This window comes from Heterodontus francisci, chromosome X (assembly GCF_036365525.1).
Source record: "Heterodontus francisci isolate sHetFra1 chromosome X, sHetFra1.hap1, whole genome shotgun sequence".
In the NCBI taxonomy this organism is placed as follows: Eukaryota; Metazoa; Chordata; class Chondrichthyes; order Heterodontiformes; family Heterodontidae; genus Heterodontus; species Heterodontus francisci.
In genome coordinates, this window is record NC_090421.1 from 10,420,148 (window position 1) to 10,443,691 (window position 23,544).

At 44.3% G+C, this 23,544-nt stretch overlaps 1 protein-coding gene across 1 annotated transcript in view; it reads right to left on the reverse strand.

Annotated features, from left to right (window-relative positions):
- Positions 1–23,312, reverse strand: part of LOC137358652 (aryl hydrocarbon receptor-like) — an 89,279-nt gene extending 65,967 nt beyond the window's left edge. Inside the window, exon 1 of the mRNA XM_068024796.1 lies at positions 23,132–23,312. Coding sequence (XP_067880897.1) covers positions 23,132–23,268 — 137 coding nt within the window. The 5' untranslated portion in view covers positions 23,269–23,312. The remainder of the gene's footprint in view (positions 1–23,131) is intronic.
- Between the last annotated feature and the right edge of the window lie 232 nt (positions 23,313–23,544).

The following is a 23,544-nucleotide window of genomic DNA, read 5'->3' on the forward strand; positions in this document are numbered from 1 at the left end:
AGGAGGGCCTTAATGCTTTATCTGTCATGCAGTCGGGGCTCAGACTGCTCCAAGTGCCAATTGGCCCCAATTCTAACAGACAACCATCCCCCATCCCCTTGCCCACCTCCCCCAAACCACAACATAACGGTTCAGAAACTCTGCTCACTTTCTGGCTGAAGAAACACAATTAGACACTGAAACAAAAAGAAGAAATGCTGGATTCACTCAGCAGGTCTGGCAGCATCTGTGGAAAGAGAAGCAGAGTTAACGTTTCGGGTCAGTGACCCTTCTTCGGAATTAGACACTGATGTTGGTGTTTAATCTTCCTTTCTACCTGCGCCAGGTATGATGAGAACAGGACTGTATCCATAACGTAACGTAGTCACCAATGTCTTTTTTCCTCTCCCCATCGTGTAGACTCCTTGATGGGATATGGTTGCATTGGCTCCAGTTACCATTCTTCATGTGTGGGCCTTGTTGGTGAGAGTTAAGCCAAATTGCATGGAAATTGCAGCAGGGAAACAGGCCACGTGGCCCATCTAGTCCGCCTTGGAGTTTATCCTCCACACAAGCAGACATCCAACCCTGTTCTCAGATCTCTTTGCCTTCAACCTCCTATCTAACCTACTCTTAAAAGTAGACATGGTCCCTGCTTCAATCACAACAGTTCTCAAAAGGGAGCTACAACCTAACGCCTAAACAAGAGAAACCTCTTTACCCAGAAAATGAGGAACTTGCTACCACAGGGAGTGGTTGAGGTGAATAGCATAGATGCACTTAAAGAGAAGCTCGATAAACACGTGAGGGAGAAAGGAATAGAAGGATATGTTGATAGAGGGAGGTAAAGAGGACTGGGAGGAGGCTTGTGTGGAACATAAACTCCGCAGATCTGCAAGGCCCAGTTGGGCTAACCAGTCCCTGTGCTGTAAATACTTCATAATACTTTGTAACTTTGAGTCATCAAAGAAAGCCTCTTTGGTTCCACTTCGGTGCCACCTTAAGACTCCTGCTTGAACACTGCATTGGACACTCTGAGAACCATGAGTTATTGACAACACTGGACTTGTCCAAGGCCCCGACAATGCACAAATCATCTTGTTCTAAAGAGTACTGGATATGTATAGTATGTTTATACATGCCTCCTCTTTTCCCTATAACATTCAATTCTTTTCACAAGATATTTATCCAGCTCCTTTCTAATGGTGACCGTGGCCACAGGACGGGACAATGTTTTCGAGGGAGGTCCTGAAGCTAATGTTTGAATTTTCTTTTCTTTAAAACACTCATGAGGAACTCAGTGACATTCCAGAATTCTTAAACAGATGTATTAAGGCTGCTTATTACCAATTTAGTTAAGTGATATGTTTTGCATGTGATATTCTTAATTCATCACCTTTAAGTGTCAGCTGTGGTTCAGTGGATAGGTAGCACTCTCACCTCTGAGTCAGGAGAGTTTGTGGGTTCAAATCCCACTCCAGAGACTTGAGCACATAATCTAGGCTGACACTCCAGTGCTGCACTCTCCCTTTTGGATGAGACATTAGGGGAGACGTTAAGAGTAACAGAGTCCTTCCTAGTGTCCTGGCCATAATTTAACCACCACCAAAAAAATGAGATTGTCTGGGACCTACATTACCATGATGGCTACACTTGTTTTTTTTTTTTTTAAAAAGTACTTAATGGGTTGTAGAGCATTTTGGGATGTCCTGAAATTGTGAAAGGTGTTATATACATTCAACTCCTCTTTTTCCAAAACAAAAACATTGCCCCTCCCACTACCACCATCAGTGCAAGGCATGTAGCCAACATTACTTCACCCCAGTGTTATGCAGCTCAACACCCAAGGCAGATTGGGTAGGCCAAACAGCCGATTTCCATGTTTGGAAGGGCAAAGTCTATTGCTGCATTGCTGGGTGGTTTTCATAGTTCAAATGGATGTGAACATTTCATATGGACACCTTCATGGAAATTTTAGTGGCAACGCTGAAACGGAACTAATCAGGTTTGTGGTTATTTGGAATTTTCACTCATCTGCTCTCGTCTCAATTGCAATCTTAAACTGGAACAGAGGTGATTGGTGGGGGAACAAGGAGAGAAAGAGGAGAACAATTTGAACTTTTTCAAACTGCAATTATTTGTTTTAATGCTCACTTCTTCATGTGTTCTTGAATACAAATTGCTAAGGAAGGGAACAATTTTCTTTCTCCCCACTTTTGGTACCCAGTGATAGAATGAAGTACTGCCAGTTTAGGCAAAGCAAAATAATTCTCCTCTTCTTCCCCCAACTCAACTCCAGCCTTACACCAGTGTGACGTTTGATTCCCTCCAGCAGCCTCTCTCAGGTCCACTGGGAAGTTGGTTGAAATTTTTTAAATTTATTTAGAGATGCAGCACTGAAACAGGCCCTTCAGCCCACCGAGTCTGTGCCGACCAATGACCACCCATTTATACTAATCCTACATTTATCCCATATTCCCTACTACACCCCCACCATTCTCCTACCACCTACCTACACTAGGGGCAATTTACAATGGCCAATTTACCTATCAACCGACAAGTCTTTGGCTGTGGGAGGAAACCGGAGCACCCGGTGGAAATCCACGCGGCCACAGGGAGAACGTGCAAACTCCGCACAGACAGTACCCAGAACTGAACCCGGGTCGTTGGAGCTGTGAGGCTGCGGTGCTAACCACTGCGCCACTCTGTTGTATTAAACTCTTACCACAATGGGCCCATATAGTCAGCAGAGAGATTCACTCCAGCAGTCTTTATTCAAGGATTGCCTAGGATGTTCAAAGAGGCAATGCCCATAGTGCAGGACACTACCAAAGTGGAAAGGATTTGGAGAGAAAAAGTGATCAGTCGCGAGTTAGAGGCTAAATGGCAACAAGCTTGAGTTTGAAGATCCATACATTGAAAAAGTGAAAGGAAAACAGTGAGAAAGTAGAAATAAATTAGATTCATATGATACCTTCCCATATTCTCAGGATATCCATTACAGTGCTGAGGGAGTGCTGCACTGTCGGAGGTGCCATCTTTCAGATGAGACGTTAAACCAATGTTCTGTCTGCCCTCTCAGGCTAATGTAAAAGATCCCATGGCACTATTTTGAAGAAGAGTAGGGGAGTTCTCCCCGGTGTCCTGGCCAATATTTATCTCCCAAATCAACAACACAAAAACAGATTAGCTGGTCATTATCACATTACTGTTTGTGGGATCTTTCTTATCTCAAGGCTGCTTGCAACCAATGAATTACTTTGAAGTCACAGTTCTTAAGAAGCAAAACATGATTGCCATTTTGCCCACAGCAAGATGCCAAAAACAATGAATGAATGACGAGATAATCTCTTTTTGCTGGTTAAGGAAGGAGGTGTTGATTTCACTAGAGGGCAGGAGAAAGTATGTTTAGGGTTGAGCCTTGAACCAGTGTGCCAGGGTAACAAGGCAGTACTGCAATGAACTGAGTGCCCTGTTTCTATCACTAAACTGGGAAACCATATTAAATGACGGATAATGAACAGAACCAGTTAAAAGGCAACAAGCTGAGAAATTGTGCATTCGTATCCACTGCGGGCTGGAGAGTTAGATTTTCCTCCAATGATAACAAACAGCCACCGCATCTGTCTCGAAAGGCATCTTTCAGAAGCCTTTAAACATTTGATGTGGTTTGAATTGTGCTCACTTTCCAGGAGCTTTAAGCTTCACCTTTTCTGTTAACAGGAAAGCACATGCTGAGCGGACAGAGGAAATGATCTTTTTTTTTCAGATCCTATTCTCGTCATAGAAATACTCGGGTTGTAGGCATTTACCTACAGTAAAGATGACTGTCCCATTTTTCCACCAGCCACTTTTGAAAAAAAAAGACATTTAACAAAGGTGTTCAAAATTATGAGGGGTTTTGATAAGAGTAAGAAACTGTTCCACTGGAAGGAGGGTCAGTAACCAGAGGACACAGATTTAAGATACGAACATACGAATTAGGAGCAGGAGTAGGCCACTCGGCCCTTCGAGCCTGCTCCGCCATTCAATAAGTTCATGGCTGAACTGATTACTCCACATTTCCACCTACCCCCGATAACCTTCCACCCCCTTGCTTATCAAGAATCTATCTACTTCTGCTTAAAAATATGCAAAGACTCTGCTTCCACTGCCTTTTGAGGAAGAAAAGTCCAAAGACTCACGACCTTCAGAAAAAATTTCTCCTCATCTGTCTTAAATGGGTGACCTCTTATTTTTAAACAGTGACCCCCCCTAGTTCTAGATTCCCCCACAAGGGGAAACATCCTTTCCACATCCACCCTGTCAAGACCCCTCAGGATCTTATATGTTTCAATCAAGTCACCTCTTACTCTTCTAAATTCCAGCAGATACAAGCCTAGCCTGTCCAATCTTTCCTCATAAGACAGCCCACCCATTCCAGGTATTAGTCTAGTAAACCTTCTCTGTACTGCCTCCAACGCATTTACATCCTTCCTTAAATAAGGAGACCAGTTCAACGAGTACTCCAGATGTGATCTCACCAATGCCCTGTATAGCTGAAGCATAACCTCCCTACATTTGTATTCAATTCCCCTCGCGATAAACGATAACATTCTATTAGCTTTCCAAATTACGTGCCGTACCTGCAGACTAACCTTTTGCAATTCATGCACTAGGAGACCCAGATCCCTCTGCATCTCAGAGCTCTGCAATCTCTCACCATTTAGATAATATGCTTCTTTTTTATTCTTCCTGCCAAAGTGGACAATTTCCCACTTTCCCACATTATACTCCATTTGCCAGATTTTTGCCCACTCACTTAACCTAACTATATCCCTTTGTAGCCCCCTTATGTCTTCTTCACAAGTTACTTTCCTACCTATCTTTGTGTCATCAGCAAATTTAGCAACCATACCTTCAGTCCCTTCATCTAAGTCATTTATATAAATTGTAAAAAGTTGAGGATGAGAATTTTTTTTTTACATTGTGAGTTATGATGATCTGGAATGCACTGCCTGAAAGGGAATTGGATATATACTTGATAAGAGAAAATTTGCGGGGCTATGAGGAAAGAACAGCAGAAGTAGGACTAATTGGATAGCTCAGGCACGATGGGCTGAATGGCCTCTTTTTAGGCTTCGTCATTCTACATGCATCCACACACAGCATCATTGCTTACAATTCCAGTATCAAAACATAGCTGTCCTCAAAATTAGTTACTAGGAGGTTATGGTAACATAGTGGTTATGTTACTAGACTAATAACCCAGAGTATGTGAGTTCAAATCCCACCATGGCAGTTTGAGAATGTGAATTCAGTTTAAAAAACAAAAAAATCTGGAAATAAAAAGCTGGCTGTCAGTAAAAGTGACCGTGAAGCTGTCGGATTGTCATGAAAAGGTTCACTAGTGTCCTTTCGGGATGGAAAGCTGCAATCCCATACATGACTTCAGACCCAGACAAATATTGTTCGCTGTCCACTGACGTGATTTAGCAAGTTGTATAAAATCACTACAAAGAATAAGAGAAGACCCACCACCCTCTCAGCCCAACTAGGGATGGGCAATAAATACCAGCACGTTACTGCACTGTCGGAGATGCCGTCTTTCGGACGAGATGTTAAACCAAGGCCTGGATATAAAAGACCCCATAGCAGTATTCAAAAAAGAGCAGGGAGTTCTCCCCAGTGCCTTGGCCAATATTTATCCCTCAACCAACATCATTAACACAGATTATCTGGTCGTTACCACATTGCTGTTTGTGGGAGCTTGCCGTGCGCAAATTGGCTGCTGTGTTTCCTACGCTACAACAGTGACTACACTTCGAAAAGTACCTCAATGGCTGTAAAGTGCTTTGAGGCACCCTGAGGCTGTGAAAGGTGCTGAAGAAAATCAAGTCTTTTTTAATGTATTAAATGTTGAGAGAAAGTGAAACAAAAACAGCTAGAGTAAAAAGAGGGTAAAAAGGAATTGGCAGGGGGGGGGGGGGGTGTGGAGATTTGGGAGGGGGGGGTAGGGTTAGCACTGTGGCCTTCTACCTCAGAGACAAGTGGTTTAAATCTGCCAAAACCAGTGTATATCTGTACAAATATCCCTTCATATGTGTGAAATAGGTTTGGGCTGTCTCAACCGAGTTCCCAGTGCTATCGGCTCAAAGTGGTCAATTTGTGCCCAAGTGTGGGCAATCCCACTCAGAGGGGCTGTAAAGGTGGTTGGTAAGGGCAATGGAAAAAAAAAAAATCACACTGTGGAAATAGGAAGCACTGAGACATTGAGATCTCATTGAAACATGTCAAAATCTTCAAGGGTTTAACAAGGTAAAGGCTGAGAGGTTGTTTCCCTTGGCTGGGGAATCTTGAACTGGTTGGGGAGGGGGGAGTGGACAGGCGGTCACAGTCTCTGGTTAAGGAGCGGCCATTTTGTATTGAGATGAGGAGAAATTTCTTCACTCAGAGGGTTGCGAATCTTTTGAATTCTCTACCACAGAGAGCTGTGGATGCTCATTGAGTATATTCAAGTCAGAGATTGATAGATTCTTGGGCACCAAGGGGATTAAGGGATATGAGGATAGGGCAGGAAAGTGTAGCGGAGGTAGAAGATCAGCCGTGATCTTATTGAATGGTGGAGCAGGCTCGAGGGGCCGAATGGCCTACTCCTGCTCCTATTTCTTATGTTCTTCTCTGGGAATGCCTGAGGTACTAGGAGTCCCAAACTGTTTCCGCCTTCCAATCCTGACACCACACTTCTGTTAAGTAAAAGTTCACCATTGCCCCCACCCACCAACCCAATCTTGCCTACAAAAACAGGCAACCTCTCCAACATCACCCCCCCCCCCCCACCGCCAACCGTCAGCCAAAAGGTTATGCACCATGTCTCTAAATACAAGTTGGGTTCAGGCCTGTAGATCAGACACGACTATACATGTATATTTTTAAAAAGTTGATCTTTATTTACGACCAATTTCAAGTACCAGCCAAGCAGCAACATGTCTCCAGCAGTAAAAGGACACTGTGCTACATTCCTGCTGTAAGGCAATCCTCCCAACGGAACACTGATTATCTGTTCCAGGAACTATGTCAACCGAGACTTCCCTTTTCTGTGGAGAATTCACTGTCTGTCTCCACTGAAAGGTGGACTGGCTCCTTTTACACCGTTTCTTATCACTATTCTGTGACAGCTTGTTGCTCAGCTTTCCCATGAACTTTACCACACTTGTCCGGACCCTTTGCTGTGGATGCCCTTGCAATTGGCACTGGTAAACATCAACGACTATTGAACCAGCATATTTCTACCCTTTACAAAGGCTATTCAACTCAAGGAGCCTTCCCACCTCAGCAGTCTGCACGGCCTCTGATTTATTCCCACCACAGACTTTATTGCAAATGTCCCAGGCATTATTTCAAAATGGCCAAAATTACATTAGTTTTTTTTAAAACTTTCACTTAGTTACGATAGAAAATGAAGATAGCCCCTTCAACGAATCAGTCAAGCCTGCTGCATTATCTCTGATTAACCCTCTTCATCCAAGTCGCTGACATTGGCCCAAGGTGTCATCAGCAAACTAAACTGCAGTTCTGTTAAATCAATTCCTTCCTTCATACATACGTAGTCAACAATGTTTGTTTCTGAATGGAACTGAAAAAAATTCACCGCTTGCATCTATATATACGGCATAGCACGATGGGCCGAATGGCCTCCTTCGGTGTTGTGCGATTCAATATTGTGGCCGATCACCCTGGAATGCCTCAAAACACGATGAGTGGCTTTCGGCAAGTTCAGTGGCTGTTACGCAGGCAAACATAACCCTATTCTGCGCCTGCAACATCCCTTAAAACAGCAAGATGATGAATTACCAATGTATCCATTATTGGTGATTGATGCTCATCAAGGGAGGGATGCTGGCCAATTCCAGGAGAACGCCCGGCATTCCCACAGCCAGTGCCACCGGATGGTTAGCGTCTACCCGAACAGGGAGGCAGAGCCATGTTTCAGCGTCTTATCTGAAGGACGGTTTCTCTCTCTGTGTAGCACTCCCTCCATCTTGTAACCGAGTGACATCCAAGATAAGATGCTCAACTCATAACCCCCGCCCCCACCCTCTTCTGAGCCACATGAGAATGCTGCAAACTGAGCCAAGCTAACACTCCAAAGTAATGTGAAATTATTTGGCAATTGTCTTTACAACAGTTTGAATGGTTTCCTCCTCAGTCAGAACTGAACTTTCACTGGTCAGTCAATACCTTGCTTTTTTTTTTAAAGTAGTAATTTTACATTGCGTGGTTTGGTATGAGGTACATCTTCCAAGTTTAATTAAGTCTATACTTGTCCCAACTTATCTTTCACTGCCTGCCAAGATTGAAACATCCTGTTGTTTTTAATCAAAGACTCACTCTCTTCGAGATATTTTCTTTCTTTCCCCAATTTTTGGCTCTCTTCCCCAGGCACAATTCTCTCCTGGTGCTACCAATGATTCATTCCAACCAACCAGCCTTCAGGAGGTGCTGAAAAGCAACCCAGGGAAATTCTCTGTCTCTCCTCGGCCTGTTTCGGACGAGGCGTTAAACCGAGGGCCTGTCCGCCCTCCCGGATGGGCACAAGAGATCCCAAGGCCATTATGTGAAGAACAGTTGGGGAGTTCCTCCAGTGTCCTGGCCAACATTCAGCCCTCAACCACCACCACTGAAACAGATTAACTGCTCATTCACTAGAAAATGCTAGAAATGCTCAGCAGGTCCGACAGCATCTGCGGAGACAGAAAAAAAAAGTTAGCGGTTCAGCTCTGACAAAAGACTATCGACCGGAAACGTTAACTCTGTTTCTCTCTCTCCGCAGATGCTGCCAGACCAGCATTTTCTGTTCGCATTTCAGATTTCCTGCATCCGCGCTATTTTGCTTCTATAACTGCTCATTCATCTCCTTACTGTTTCTGGGATCTTCCTGTGCCCATAATGGCTGCTGCATTTGCCGACATAACAACAGTCGGTGCACTCCAAAAAAGTAACTCACTGTACGTGCAGCACTTTGGCGCATCGCTGAGACACGATGAGCTGCCATACAAACACCAAGTCTTTTGCGGATTTGCCTTCTCTGTGTCTCTCGAGATGGGCAGCCTCTCCCAGCACCTCACCAAGGTAACACATGGCATGAAACGCAAACCCATTTGCTTCCACCCCAACACCCTGGGCGTTACCCCTTCATGTGTATTGAGTGCTTTGGTTGCCTCCAGACTTGACTATTCCAGTACTCTCTTGACCAGCCTCTCACCATCCACCATTCATAAACTTCAGCTCACCCAACACTCTGCTGCCCATATCCTAACTTGATCCCGGTTTAATTGGCACAGCAAAACATCTAACGCAGGCTGCTCAGTCAACGTGCAAATTCTACTATTTTGCTTCAGTTCACATCCCAGCCTTCACTGTAACAGCGTTCATGGAAACCAGGGCAAAATAAAAGCTGGCATAGGTCCACGTCCACCCAAAAACTAGCTTTTACAGAAGCATACTCGGTGTTACAGTGTGGCTTTGATCCTGCACATCACAGGCACAAACACTGCTATGGATGCTGCAGCAAGCAAGCCCTCACATGTCTGGAAGCTGAAGAAAAAAAAAACTATCAGCACTTTAAGATTCACCCTATGAATAGTGAACTGTTCAAATGGGCACCACTGTATAGAGGGGAGGGGCTGGAATGTCCTCCCCCAACTCCACCCAGTTTAGCAGTCTTGTTCCCGTTTTTCACTTCTAAAGTTTTCCCTGTCTTTCCCCCCCCACCCACCCCCAAGTATCATTCCAGTTCCAACTTGGCATGCAGCCACTGCTCTTAATTCAGCGCTAAATCTACAATCTTGCTCAGAGAGGCTCCAGGCTGGCTGATGAGAGAAGTGGATAAATGTCACACTGGCACAACCAGGATATGTTCTCCTGAGGTTGGACATATTCCTGGAGGTTTCATCACATGATTTCCTGCCTACAACTCCATCCACCCACCCACCATTCACCCAACATGTCCATCCCTGCCTTCCCAGGCCAATTGGAAAGCAAACAGACTCTTCATTAAATCCATTAACTGACAGTCAAGAATCATCACAGCCTCATGTAGTCAAGCCAAGACACCATGTAGCCTGCCATTTTACACAGAATGATACAGCATGGGGAGCCATGTAATATTGCTTTACATTCACACGGCCCATAACTCACTGGGTGACAACTCTGAAGGCAATGCTGCATATTAGTTACGAGTACAAAGGGACTTGGGTGTCCTCGTCAATAAGTCACTGAAAGCTACCATGCAGGTGCAGCAAGCAATTAGGAAGGCTAATGGTATGTTAACCTTTATCACAAGAGTATTTGAGCACAGGAGTAGTGAAGCCTTGCTTCAATTGTATAGAACCTTGGTTAGACCGCACCTGGAGTACTATGTGCAGTTTTGGTCGAGTGCAACAAAGGTTCACCAGACTTGTTCCCGGGATGGTGGGACTGTCCTATGAAGAGAGATTGGGGAAACTGGGCCTGTATTCTCGAGAGTTTTGAAGAATGAGAGGTGATCTTATTAAAACCTACAAAATACTTAAAGGGATAGACAGGGTAGATGCAGCTAAGATGTTTCCCCTGGTTGGGGAGTCTAGAACCAAGGGACACAATTTCAAAATAAGGGGGAAGCCACTTAGGACAGAGATGAGGAGAAATTTCTTTACTCAGAGGGTTGTGAATCTTTGGAATTCTCTACTCCAGTAGAGAAGCTCAGTCATAGAGTATGGTTAAAGTAGAGATTGACAGATTTCTAAATACAAATGGCATAAGAGGGATATGGGGATAGTGTGGGAAAAAGGCATTGAAGTGGATGATCAGCCATGATCGTATTGAATAGCGGAGCAGGCTCGATGGGCTGCATGGCCTACTCCTGCTCCTATGTTCCTAGTTCAACATGTTATTTCAACCAGAGGGCTCAGGTGACATCGGAACAGGAGGAGGCCATTCAGCCCCTCAAGCCTGTTCCAACATTCAATTAGATCATGGCTGATATGTATCTTAAATCCATCTACCCACTTTGGTCCCATAATCCCTTTTAATACCCTTAGTTCCCCCTTGACCCTCAGCATTTTGGGGAAGAGAATCCCAAATTTCCACGACCTTTTGTGTGAAGAAGTGATTGCTGACATCACCCCTGAACAGCCTTCCTCTAATTTTAAAGGTAATGCCCCCTTGTTCTGCACTCCCTCCAGAGGAAATAGTTTCTCTCTATCTACCCTATCAAATCCTTTAATGATCTCAAACACCTCAATTAGATCACCCCTTAATCTTCTGTACTCAAGGGAATACAAGCCTGGTCTGTGCAGCCTCTCCTCATAATATAAGGATTTAAAGATGAAAGGAGATGATAAGGTAGATAGAGAGAAACTAGTTCCTCCAGTGGGGAGGGTCCAGAACTAGGGGGAAATTTAACCCTTTCAGCTCTGTATCATTCTGGTGAATCTGTATTGCACTTCCTCCAAGGCCAATATACCCTACCTCAGGTGTGATGCCCAGAACTGAAGACAGTACTCCAAATGGGGTCTCACCATGACTTTATATAATTGCATTTAAAAAGGAGAACTGAGAGACTACATCTATCAGGAGAGATTGAACAGGCTGGGGATCTTCTCTCTGGAAGAGAAAACTGAAGGGTGTCCTGATCAAGGCCGTTAAAATTCTGAAGAGGTTTGATAGGGTCGAGAAGATGTTTCCATTTATGGAGGAAGCCAAAACTAGGGGTCATAAATATAAGATAGTCACTGATAAATCTAACAGAGAATTCAGGAGAAACCTCTTTACTCAAAGGGTGGTGAGAATGTGGAACTTGCTACTGCAAGGACTAGTTGAGGTAAATAGCATTGGTGCATTTGAGCAGAAGCAAGATGAGGGTAAAAGGAATGGAAGGATCTGATAATAAGGTTAGATGATGTACAGTGGGAAGAGGCTTGTGTGGAGCATGAACACCAGCACAGACCAGTTGGGCCGAATGGCCTGTTTCTGTGCTGTAAATTCTATGCAAACAGTAAACAGTTAACAGGAGCGGTTCCCATCTCTGTATTTGGCAATGAATTATGCCGCTTGTTTATAAACGAAAACTATTACACAAGTACAACTGAGTCACTGTATTTGCTAATCCCCACTCCTCTACTTTGTACATATCAAACCTCTGCCTTCACTGGAGCTGCACGGTTGAAAGTCACCTTCTCGCTTCAAGTTGGGGGTTAATGGAAGGGTCATTGGATTTCTGATCCAGTTTTGCAGTCACTTTGAAGAGTGGCTTTTCATCTTAGTACCCTTAACCTGATCCAGAATCAAACACTAGACAGCTCAAAGTGAATAGAACAGAAAATAGCAGCAGGGGAACTCATGTAACCTCCAACTAATCAGGTTAAAGATAAGCTTGTTTTGTTTAGCGTTTAAATCCTGAGCAGTGCTAACATGCAAAGGATTTTTCCTATTGTTCCCACATGAAGTGAGAAACACCTTCAATACAATTATAGATTGTGTCCAACCAAACTGGACCTAATCTTAGGGAACGAAGCCGAACAAGTGGTAGAAGTGTCAATGGAGGAGCATTTCGGGGATAGTGACCATAACTCTAAGATTCAAGGTAGTTATGGAAAAGGACAAAGATGGACCTGAAATAAAAGGTACTGAATTGGGGGAAGTCCGATTTCAATATGATAAAACAGGATCTGGCCAAAGTGGACTGGGAGCAGCTACTTGTAGGAAAGTCTACATCAGACCAGTGGGAGTCATTCAAAGAGGAAATAGTGAGAGTTCAGAGCCAACACGTTCTTGTAAAGGTGAAGGGTAGGACCAACAAGTCCAGGGAACCCTGGATGTCAAGGGATATAGAGGATTGGATAAGGAAAAAAAATGGAGACTTATGGCCGATTCAGAGGGCTGAAAACAGCGGAGGTCCTAGAGGAGTATCGAAAGTGTAAGGGGGGGTGGGGGGTGGAGGGGACTTAAAGAAAGTAATTAGGAGAGCGAACAGGGGGCATGAAAAAATGCTGGCGGTCAAGAGGAAGGAAAATCCCAAGGCGTTTTATAAGTATATTAAGGGCAAGAGGATAACCAGAGAAACAGTAGGACCAAAGTGGCAATCTGTGTCTGGAGCCAGAGGACGTAGGTGAGGTTTTAAATGATTACTTTTCATCTGTGTTCACTATGGAGAAGGACGATGTAGGTGTAGAGATCAGGGAGGGGGATTGTGATATACTTGAACAAATTAGCATTGAAAGGGAGGAGGTTTTAGTGGGCTTAAAAGTGGATAAATCCCCAGACCCAGATGAGATGTATCCCAGGCTGTTATGTGAGGCAAGGGAGAAGATTGCAGGGGCTCTGACACAAATTTTCAAACCCTCTCTGGCCACAGGAGAGGTGCCAGAGGACTGGAGGACAGCGAATGTGGTACCATTATTCACGAAGGGTAGCAGGGATAAACCAGGTAATTATAAGCCAGTGAGTCTAACATCAGTGGTAGGGAAACTTTTGGAAAAACTTCTGAGGGACAGGATTAATCTACACTTGGAGAAGCAGGGATTAATCAAAGATAGTCAGCACAGCTTTGTCAGGGGGAGGTCATGTCTAACAAATTTGATTGAATTTTTCGAGGAGGTGACTAGGTGTGTAGATGAAGGTAAAGCTGTTAATGTTGATAAGATCCCGCATGGGAGATTGGTTAAGAAGGTAAGAGCCCATGGGATCCAGGGCAATTTGGCAAATTGGATCCAAAACTGGCTTAGTGGCAGGAGGCAGAGGGTAGTGGTCGAGGGTTGTTTATGTGATTGGAAGCCTGTGACCAGTTGTGTACTGCAGGCAACGGTACTGGGACCCTTGCTGTTTGTAGTGTACATTAATGATTTAGACGTGAATATAGGAGGTATGATCAATAAGTTCGCAGATGACACGAAAATTGGTAGTGTCGTAAATAGTGAGGAGGAAAGCCTTAGATTACAGGACGATATAGATGGGCAGGTAAGATGGGTGGAGCAGTGGCCAATGGAATTTAATCCTGAGAAGTGTGAAGTGATGCATTTTGGGAGGACTAACAAGACAAGGGAATATACAATGGATGGTCGGACCCTACGAAGTACAGAGGGTCAGAGGGACCTTGGTGTACTTGTCCATAGATCACTGAAGACAGCAGCACAGGTAGATAAGGTGGTTAGGAAGGCATATGGTATACTTGCCTTTATTAGCCGAGGCATAGAATATAAGAGCAGGGAGGTTATGATGGAGCTGTATAAAATGCTAGTTAGGCCACAACTGGAGTACTGCATACAGTTCTGGGCACCACACTATAGGAAGGATGTGATTGCACTGGAGAGGGTGCAGAGGAGATTCACCAGGATGTTGCCTGGGCTGGAGCATTTCAGCTATGAAGAGGGACTGAAAAGGCTAGGGTTGTTTTCCTTAGAGCAGAGAAGGATGAGGGGGGACCAGATTGAGGTGTACAAAATTATGAGGGGCATTGATAGGATAGATAGGAAGAAACTTTTTCCCTTAGCGGAGGTGTCAATAACCAGGGGGCATAGATTTAAGGTAAGGGGCAGGAGGTTTAGAGGGGATATGAGGAAAAGAATTTTCATCCAGAGGGTGGTTGGAATCTGGAACACACTGCCTGAAGGGGTGATAGAGGGAGGAACCTTCACAACATTTATGAAGTATTTAGATGAGCACTTGAAACACCGTATCATACAAGGCTACGGGCCAAGTGCTGGAAAATGGCATTAGAATAGATAGGTGCTTGATGGCCGGCACAGACACGATGGGCTGAAGGGCCTGTTTCTGTGCTGTATAACTCTATGACAACTAAGAACCACAAAAAGGATTTTGTGGACTCAAAAGATCTTTCATTAAAAAAGCATCAACGGCCAAGAGGTTCCTGGAATGCAGCCAATTTTACAAGACGAGAGCCAAGATGGTGGTTAATGGAAAAGGTGCAAAGCTTGAATACCACAAAGTCACGTGGTCATCTGTTGTGTTTGTTTTTGGTTGTCACAGTATTTAGGCTTGCTCGGGCAAAGTCTTCCCTTTCAGCTCAACACTGAGCATTTTAGATAAGGCGGGACGGGGATCTCTGCAATCCTTTTTCATCTGGTGTGGGGTAGGGGCTGCAGCACAGAGGCACGACTGTGGCACCCAAAGACCACAAATTTTTTTTTTAAATGAACATTTTCAACAGGTAGAATGGCACCAACTCACTGTCTTCCAGGTGTGGTTTTAGTGCCTTTGATTCCTCCACAATCTGAATGCCCAACTTCTGTTACGCAGAAGATAAACACTTCCTTTAACAGGGAGCCAAATGGATTCAGCCCCTCCCTCTCCTACAACAGTCCGAGGGTTGCAACCCCACCAGGATTGCCCTGGAGTCTCCAGTAATTGAAGATGAATCTCCTGAACAACCCCAGGAGAATAATCAGAGGCATTTTAAAAAAAAAGTGCTTTCCCTTATTTTCTTTGAACATTTTTAGTTTCAAGTCTTTTTTACTATTCGTTATCAAAATATTGGAAATGAGGTGGAGCGGAGGCAGTGTGATCGGCAGTCAGCATTAATCTAATCAGGTAACAAAGAATCTGTTTGCTTTCCAATTGGCCGTGGTCAGGTGGGCTGTCCGGAGGCTGGACCAATGGCAGGAGTGTAGAGGTGGGGCAGTTGGCAGCGGGAGGTCATGTGATGGAGCCTCCAGGAATACATCCAACCAGAGTTGGCAACCCCATCCAGTCCTCCCGGTGTATCCTCCCGGTGTGCCCTCCCCAGTGGCTCATTCCAGCATCGAGTGTTCATTTCGCCCAGCAACAGGCCACCCAATCACCGTCTCAGCTACAGGCTGGGAAGAGCACAGGAATAGCAAGGAAGGAAAGGGGAAATCTCCAAGGAAAAGAGGCATTACATCCTGAACAAAAGCACACACATGGGTATTATATATTTTAAAAATTACATTGGAATTGACGTAACCATGACATGATTTCACGTCATTCAAGAGGCCTCACGTTCAGCACTCCAGGCTAGAGCACCTGTCAGCCTTGCTCATTGTGCAACTGAGTGGAGATAAAGACCAACATTGTTCAAGCCCAGAATACCAGTATATTGGTGCACTCCCCCTTATTAATTGACCCACTCACAGAACTAACAATATATTTACCTGACAGATCTGCCTGTTTGAACTGCCTCCAGGAGCAAAGTCCCACTTCAATGGATATTTCCCCAACACCCTCACTTCCCCGTCCCATGAGGCCGCTCGACGCCCTCCAAGGATGACCACTTGGCCATGCAGTTTTCACATTGCTGATAAGTCAGAGCCCACCTCAGTAATCGGGAAAGGTCAAGACACCGAGAGCTTCCGTTTTGTAAATGATTTTATTAATCTAGGGCAGGGGAAGTAGTGGTTGGGGGCGAGCAGAGATTGGGACTGTTCCATTTTTGGTTTTATCCCAAATACAACTCAATGTAGTTCTGGGGAAAGGATGACCAAAACGTGGGAGAGATACACACAGATAGAGAGACAGAGAGAGAGAGAGAGAGAGAGACAGACATTTAAAAAAAAAGTGTGACAGGGAAAGGGGAAAAAAAAGAGTAGAGTCTGGCACTCACAGAGGGAAACATACAAGGACGGGGGAGCGCGAGAGAGAGAGGTGTGTGAAAGTCAGAAAAACAGGCAGACACAAAGAAAATGTTATTACAACAACTTGCAATTATATAGTGCCTTTAACATAGAAAAATGTCCCAAAACACTTCAGAGGTGTAATAATAATAAAAATGAGACACCCACTAAAGAGAGAGAAAGTCCTATTCAGTTAAATTGCAATCTGGTTGTTCACAACTGATTAACTGTGTGAAGTGACCAAAGTAACCAGTAATATAGATCTCGTAGGATTGGTGCAGATAGGAACCCCCAAACCCTGCCCCCATAAACGTGTTTAGCCATTTACCAGCATTTATCTGCACATTTTATCCCTTTAGCTTTTGCATCTCCTTTGATCTCGGAGGTGACCTGTGTGACACCAATCAGAGTGATGGTCACAATCACAGACCACACACAGGATGTGCTCTCTCCACCTGTCATGTGCCGGCTTCTGCCACTTTCCCAAAGCTGCATTTATTCCTGGAACTCTTTTGTATTGAAATCATGGGAGACTGGAGTCTGCCAGCGCGCTCCAAATGTTTGCACAGCTAAACCCTTATGCTGGTGGCAGCATCTTTGATCCAGAAAAATGCCAAGCCACTGTTAAACTTTCCTTCTCTCCTTCAAAAGATTGGTCCAATTTCTTTTATGAACCATCCAGTCCGCCCTGTTCATTTTAACAAGTTGATCCTGAAACATTTCAAAGAGAGCTCAATTTTGACTGGGATTCACTCTATATTGTATAAATAGGATATGTGTTGGAGAGAGAGGCATATGGGGAATCTATCAAGCTCAGAGACTTTAACACAGCACAAAGTACCAAAGCACATCACAGTTGAGGGTTAGGCCCAAAAATAAAGAGGTTTCGGGAGGTGGGTTTGAAGGAGGCTTCTGAAGGTGGAGAAAGGATGAAACAGGTGGAGGGGTTTAAGGAGTGAGTTCCCAAGTGTGTGGTCATGACAGTGGGGCAGGGAGGGGGGAGGTTTGCCACTGACAACAGAGTGAAGGGAGAGGGGAACACACAGGAAACTGGAGCTGAAAGAGAGAAGGGTATGATCAGGGATACAAGGTTGGGGGAGAATGCAGAGGTTGGGTGGAATGAGGCCATTGTGGAATGGGGAACTCATGAAGGTCCACCAGGGAGAGGGACTAATGCAAAGTTGGAAGTGATAACTATTCTGGCCTAATGGCCCAGTCACTTGGTGCATTGTCCAGTGTAGTGCTGAGTGATAACACACCAGGAGGATCCCAAGGTCTGAGTCAGCTGATCACTGAGGGGGAAGCCGCAATGTTAAAATTCTCATCCTCATGTTCAAATCCCTCCGTGATCTCACCCCTCCCTATCTCTGTAACCTCGTCCAGCCCTACAGCCCTTCAAGAACTCTGCATTCCCCCAATTCTGGCCTCTTGCTCACACCTGATTTCCATGGCTCCGCCATTGGCATTCAACTGTCTGGACCCTGCCTAAATCTCTCGCTCCTCCTTTAAGTCACTCCTTAAAACCCATCTCTTTGACCAAGCCTTTGGTCACATGTCCGAATATCTCCTTCGGTGGCTTGTCTGATAACACTCCAGTGAAAGGCGCTATATAAATGCAAGTTGCTGTTGTTGAAATATCCAGCAATCCTTGCTGGAAGTGGACACATCTGACAGCATTGGTGTCATTGCAATGTCTTCTGCAGTGACAAAACCTTCCAATACTCATCGTCAAGAATCAAACATGAACAATATTCAGGTACCAGTGTCCAACTAAAACTCACGATGTCCTTGCCTTCAAGAGAGGAAGGGAGAATATTGCAGAGAGAGAGAGAGAGAGAGAGAGAAAAACTTAATCTGTAAATGCGTCATTTCTATCTTGGAGATCGGAGGCAGAATGGTGACACCTGGCATATGGGTGCCTCACAGTGAATGGGCACAGGGAGGGGCAATGTACAAACATGAACAATCTACCAACTGGAACATACCAACACAAAGGATTCCATTAGATGAAACACTTACTTTCTGTTATTTAGAAACATTTCCTGTGGCAGTTCTTACATAGACACTGAGCAATTTGCAATGTTAAAATGCTTCATTGACAGTATTCTTATCAGTAATTGATTGGAGCAACCTTTATCCTATAGAGATTTTTAAGGAAATGGAAAAGCTGAATCTGGAATACCACTTTAAGTTGCAAATGTGGGGCAAGGGACCACACACTCACACAAGTAAAGGACAAATTTAGGCTTGGTATCAGGAAATTCTCTATCAAATCACCTCTCAGCCTTCTCTTCTCCAAGGAAAACAGTCCCAACTTCTCCAATCTATCTTCGTGAATGAAGTTCCCCATCCCTGAAACCATTCTCATGAATCTTTTCTGTACTCTCTCCAATGCTTTCACATCTTTCCGAAAGCATGGTGCCCAGAACTGGACGCAATACTCTAGTGGTGGCCAAACTAGTGTCTTATACAAGGTCAACATAACCTCCTTGCTCTTGTACTCTATGATGCTATTAATAAAGCCTAGAGTACTGTATGCTTCATTAACTGCTCTCTCAACCTGTCCTGCCTGTAAGAAACAGAAATGAGGGGAACTCCACATTCTTTCTAGAGCGGCTGAATAAACCTCCTCAGCTGTAATTATCCTGTGAGCACTAAATAATAGTTGTGGTGAATGTATACTTGGCTTCTTCAGTGCCAGAGCCAAAGTTTTGCTGCCAGCAATAAAATGAACTGCCACTTTAAACACCGAACACCACCTTCTTCTAGCTGTAAGCAGGCTGAGCTCTGCCCTTTATTTACTGCTACCATATACAAAGTTACCTCCCAACAATGACCAGGAATGTAAATGTTGTGAATGCAAATCTGAAACAACTGCATGTACCAGAGATTGCAAGCAATAGCCAATTGTAAACTGTTCCAATGAATCCAGCAGCTTTAAATCTACAGCTAACAACACATCCATTGTCACCACTGAGGAGGGTCAAGAATGAGATTTCCTCTGTACGGCACGTGTGGTTCTTTGTCCACTGTACTGTACACTTGTGTATTGTAGCTCTGGAGCTGAAAGTGTTACTTTGGCCAGAAAGTGAATTCTGTCAAACCAACAATTTTTTTTGTTGGAAAAAGGTAGTTTATAAAAAAACAAAACCCAATCAGATTGCAGGGTTCTGGCAGTTCGTGCTTGTGGAGACGTGATGCTGAATTCAGGCTTTTGGACATTTCAATGAGTAAGTTAAGTTTTCTGGTGCAGACCCAAGTCTAATCACTGTGTTTCAAAGAATCATGTTATCTAGTTTACAACACAAACAGGCCACTCGGCCCAACTGCACCATGCTCCACACAAGCCTCCTCCCATCTTTCTAAAATCTCACCCCATCAATATATCCTTCTATTCCTTTCTCCCTCATGTATTTATCCAGCTTCCTCTTAAATGCATCTATGCTATTGGTCTCAACTACTCCCTGTGGTAGCAAATTCCACATTCCAACCACTCTCTGGGTAAAGAAGTTTCTCCTGAATTCTTTATTGGGGGATTTATTAGTGACTATCTCATATTTATGGCCCCTAGCCCTGCCCTCACCCACAAGTGGAAACATCTTCTCTACGTCTACCCTATCAAGCCCTTAATAATTGTAAATGCCACTATCAGATCACCCCTCAGTCTTTTCTTTTCTAGAGAAAAGAGCCCCAGCCTGTCCAATCTTTCCTGATGGGTAAATCCTTTTTGTACTATCGCCAGTGCCTGCATCTCCTTTTTGCAATATGGAGACCAGAACAGTGCACAATACTCCAAGTGTGCTCTAACCAAGGTTCTATACAGCTTTAACATTAACTTCTCCGCTTTTCAAATCCATCCCTCTAGAAATGCTTTGTTTACTTTTATTTTAAACGCACATTCAAAAAGAAGGGTTCCAATTGGCTCTCAATTGAGTGTTAAAGCCTCCTAATCCTTTTCCATAGGAGACTGGAGGAAGAAGCTTTACTGACTACAGTGGAACAACAGCGGTTTTTGAAACAAAAGCCACAAGAACTCATACCATAGTCATATAAAACCCATTGTCTCATGGTAAAAATGAACTAAAAGCTGTGCAGCTTTTAAAAGCCTGGAGTGGGCGGAGATAATGTATTTTTAGCAGGTGGACAACAGATTACCTACTATACACTCACTCCAGCAACAGCTTAGGGCTCATTTAACTCTCAGTCTGCTGAGCTTTTCTTCCCTGATACTTGACAAACAAAAATAGTTTGTCGAGCCTCTCCCCAGTGTTCTTTCACCCTGTCAACCTGATATTAATGGAACCAGGGCTTCAACACACAAAGTTCAACATGCTTCCTGTTTCATTGTCTGCCGGTGTTTTTACTCCTCGTCTATTGAAGGTGCCGAGTCTTGCTGGGGTATGGTGCCCTCCAGTACCTCACCCCAGATACTTTTTAAGTTTTATTTTGTTACTGAGCTACCTAGCTGCAAGGCTGAGGCCACAGTGCAAGTTAGCCACATTTCCTACAACAATGAGGAAATTCAAAAGCACTTAATTGGCTGTAAAGCGCTTTGCGACATCCTGAGCCAGTGCAAAGCATTGTATAAATACAAGTCCTTTTTTCTTGCACTGAGAAAATAAAGAATGAACTTGCCTTTACATAGAGCTGTTCACCTTTTTAGAATGGTCCAAAGTGCTTCACAGCCAATGCAATAATTTGAAGCATAGTTACTACTGTAAAGTAGGGCTGTTCAAAGATTAAAATAAAGGCACACTGATAGATCATAGCGGAAGGAACTTTGCTCCACATGTAACCTGCACTATAGCTGACTTGCTGCCAAAGCCTGGAGGGTAAACCTCCAGTACCAAACAGGGTGTAAAACGAATGGGGCTGAATTGGCTTCCCATTTAACATCTAATGGTGACAAAAATCAGGGTGTGCGCGGACAGGCGGCCAATCCACTGCCGCAAATCTCCCGCCCAGTGAATATTCAGCCCCACGTGTCCGCGATGGGGAGGTGTTTCACACCCTGACATGAACCCCCACCTTGATGAGCGCCAAACTTCCTCCACAATGTACATCAAATCAAAGTGGCAAGGCTGCCCGGCAAAGCACTAACCAGGTTGGATGCCAAAGGTGCGGTTGGTGACATCCCATCACCAGCCACAGCTAGTGCAACAATTTGAGTCTATGTTTTTTTTTAAAAGCCTTCTTCAAATCTAAAATGCATCACATACATCCACACTAAAGCAGACACTGCCTTGGATGACAGGAGGACAGTCCCATTTCTGTGACTCTATTCTCATGTATCTTAATCTCTAGTCTCCTAATCACTCAAGTAGCACTTTCTAACTCAGTACGGTAGTGAGGATTAAAGAACAGTATAAGATACGAGTTATTTTCAAGCCTTTTTAAAAATATTAATTCTCAAGATGTGGGCATCGCTGGCTCGGCCAGCATTTATTGCCCATCCCTAATTGCTCTCGAGAAGGTGGTGGTGAGCTGCCTTCTTGAACTGCTGCAGTCCTTGGGGTGTAGGTATACCCACAGCGCTGTTAGGAAGGGAGTTCCAGGATTTTGACCCAGCGACAGTGAAGGAATGGTGATATAGTTCCAAGTCAGGATGGTGTGTGGCTTGGAGGGGAACTTGCAGGTGGTGGTGTTCCTATGCATTTGCTGCCCTTGTCCTTCTAGGTGGTAGAGGTCACGGGTTTGGAAGGTGCTGTTGAAGGAGTTTTGGTGAGTTGCTGCAGTGTGTCTTGTAGGTGGTACACACTGCTGCCACTGTGCGTCGGTGGTGGAGGGAGTGAATGTTGAAGGTGGTGGATGGGGGCTGTTGCACCATTTGCAGCTCAAGTAATGCAATTTTGCAACAAAAATCCTGGAGGCTACAAAAAGTACTAGTTGGTAAGCAGTCCAAAGTGAAATCAGAGCCAAAATAAATGCTTGTTTTTTTAAAAAAGCAGATGGTATTGGAACAACAAGAGTAGACACTCGGCAGAGAGAACAGAAATAAATAAAGGGGGAGGGGAAATTAATTCTCCACAACAGGTTAAACTAATGGAAATATTTATTTATAATATTGTGTGCTTAAGTGGAAGAGGCTGCGAGCAAGATCCCCCATGGCACCCATTTGAGTTTGGCTACTTGCCAATTCATTATAAACACTCTCAGTGCAAGTCCTGCGAAAACAATCTCTGCGAGCAGTTCAGTCAATCATCAGCTCAAGTCGATAAAACGCACAAACGACACAGCCACTTGTAGATTCAATGATATTTTAAGGAACTTGAGGCAGTGAGAGTAGGCATTCCCATCACTTCATTTATAGTCAAACCTCCCCAAAACAAGCTCGTTTAAAATACTCAACTGACAATTAAAATTTTAAATCAGAAAACTGGCTCGTCTCCACTCTTGATGCTGTGTGCCAATTGCGTGGCTGAATTTTTGTTTTTGAAAAGTGGCAACAACCCCCCAAGAATCACACACAATAACACTGCGCTGCCTCAGAATATGGTGAACTCCACTGAGAGAAGGGGAGATTCAACAGAATCGGAACCACTCACCTGGTCGGGTTCTGGGCCACTCTTTTCCTCTTCCTGCCCATGAAAATGTTCCTGCTGCTGGCGATCATGTTGCACAAGCCAGGGTGCGGAGAAGGTCCCTGCGAAGCCCCGTTGAGCCCGAGTGTTTGACTCGACATCCTTCGAGTGAACTGCGAGCTGGAGGAAGCGGTGAAATTGACGATCTCTGAAACTGACGGAGCAGGAACTCTGGGGGTTGTAGTCTCTCTACATTCTCCACATGCACAACATGAATTAGTCATGACCTGACCTCCTGTTTCGCGATTACATAATTCATTGTGATTTCTATAGTTACTATTCAAATTGAAAATCATAGTATTATTCTGTGAGCATTTCAACTAATAATTCCAGTACCAGCTAGCGTGACCGTTCAGTTGTCATCCTTCCATCTATGA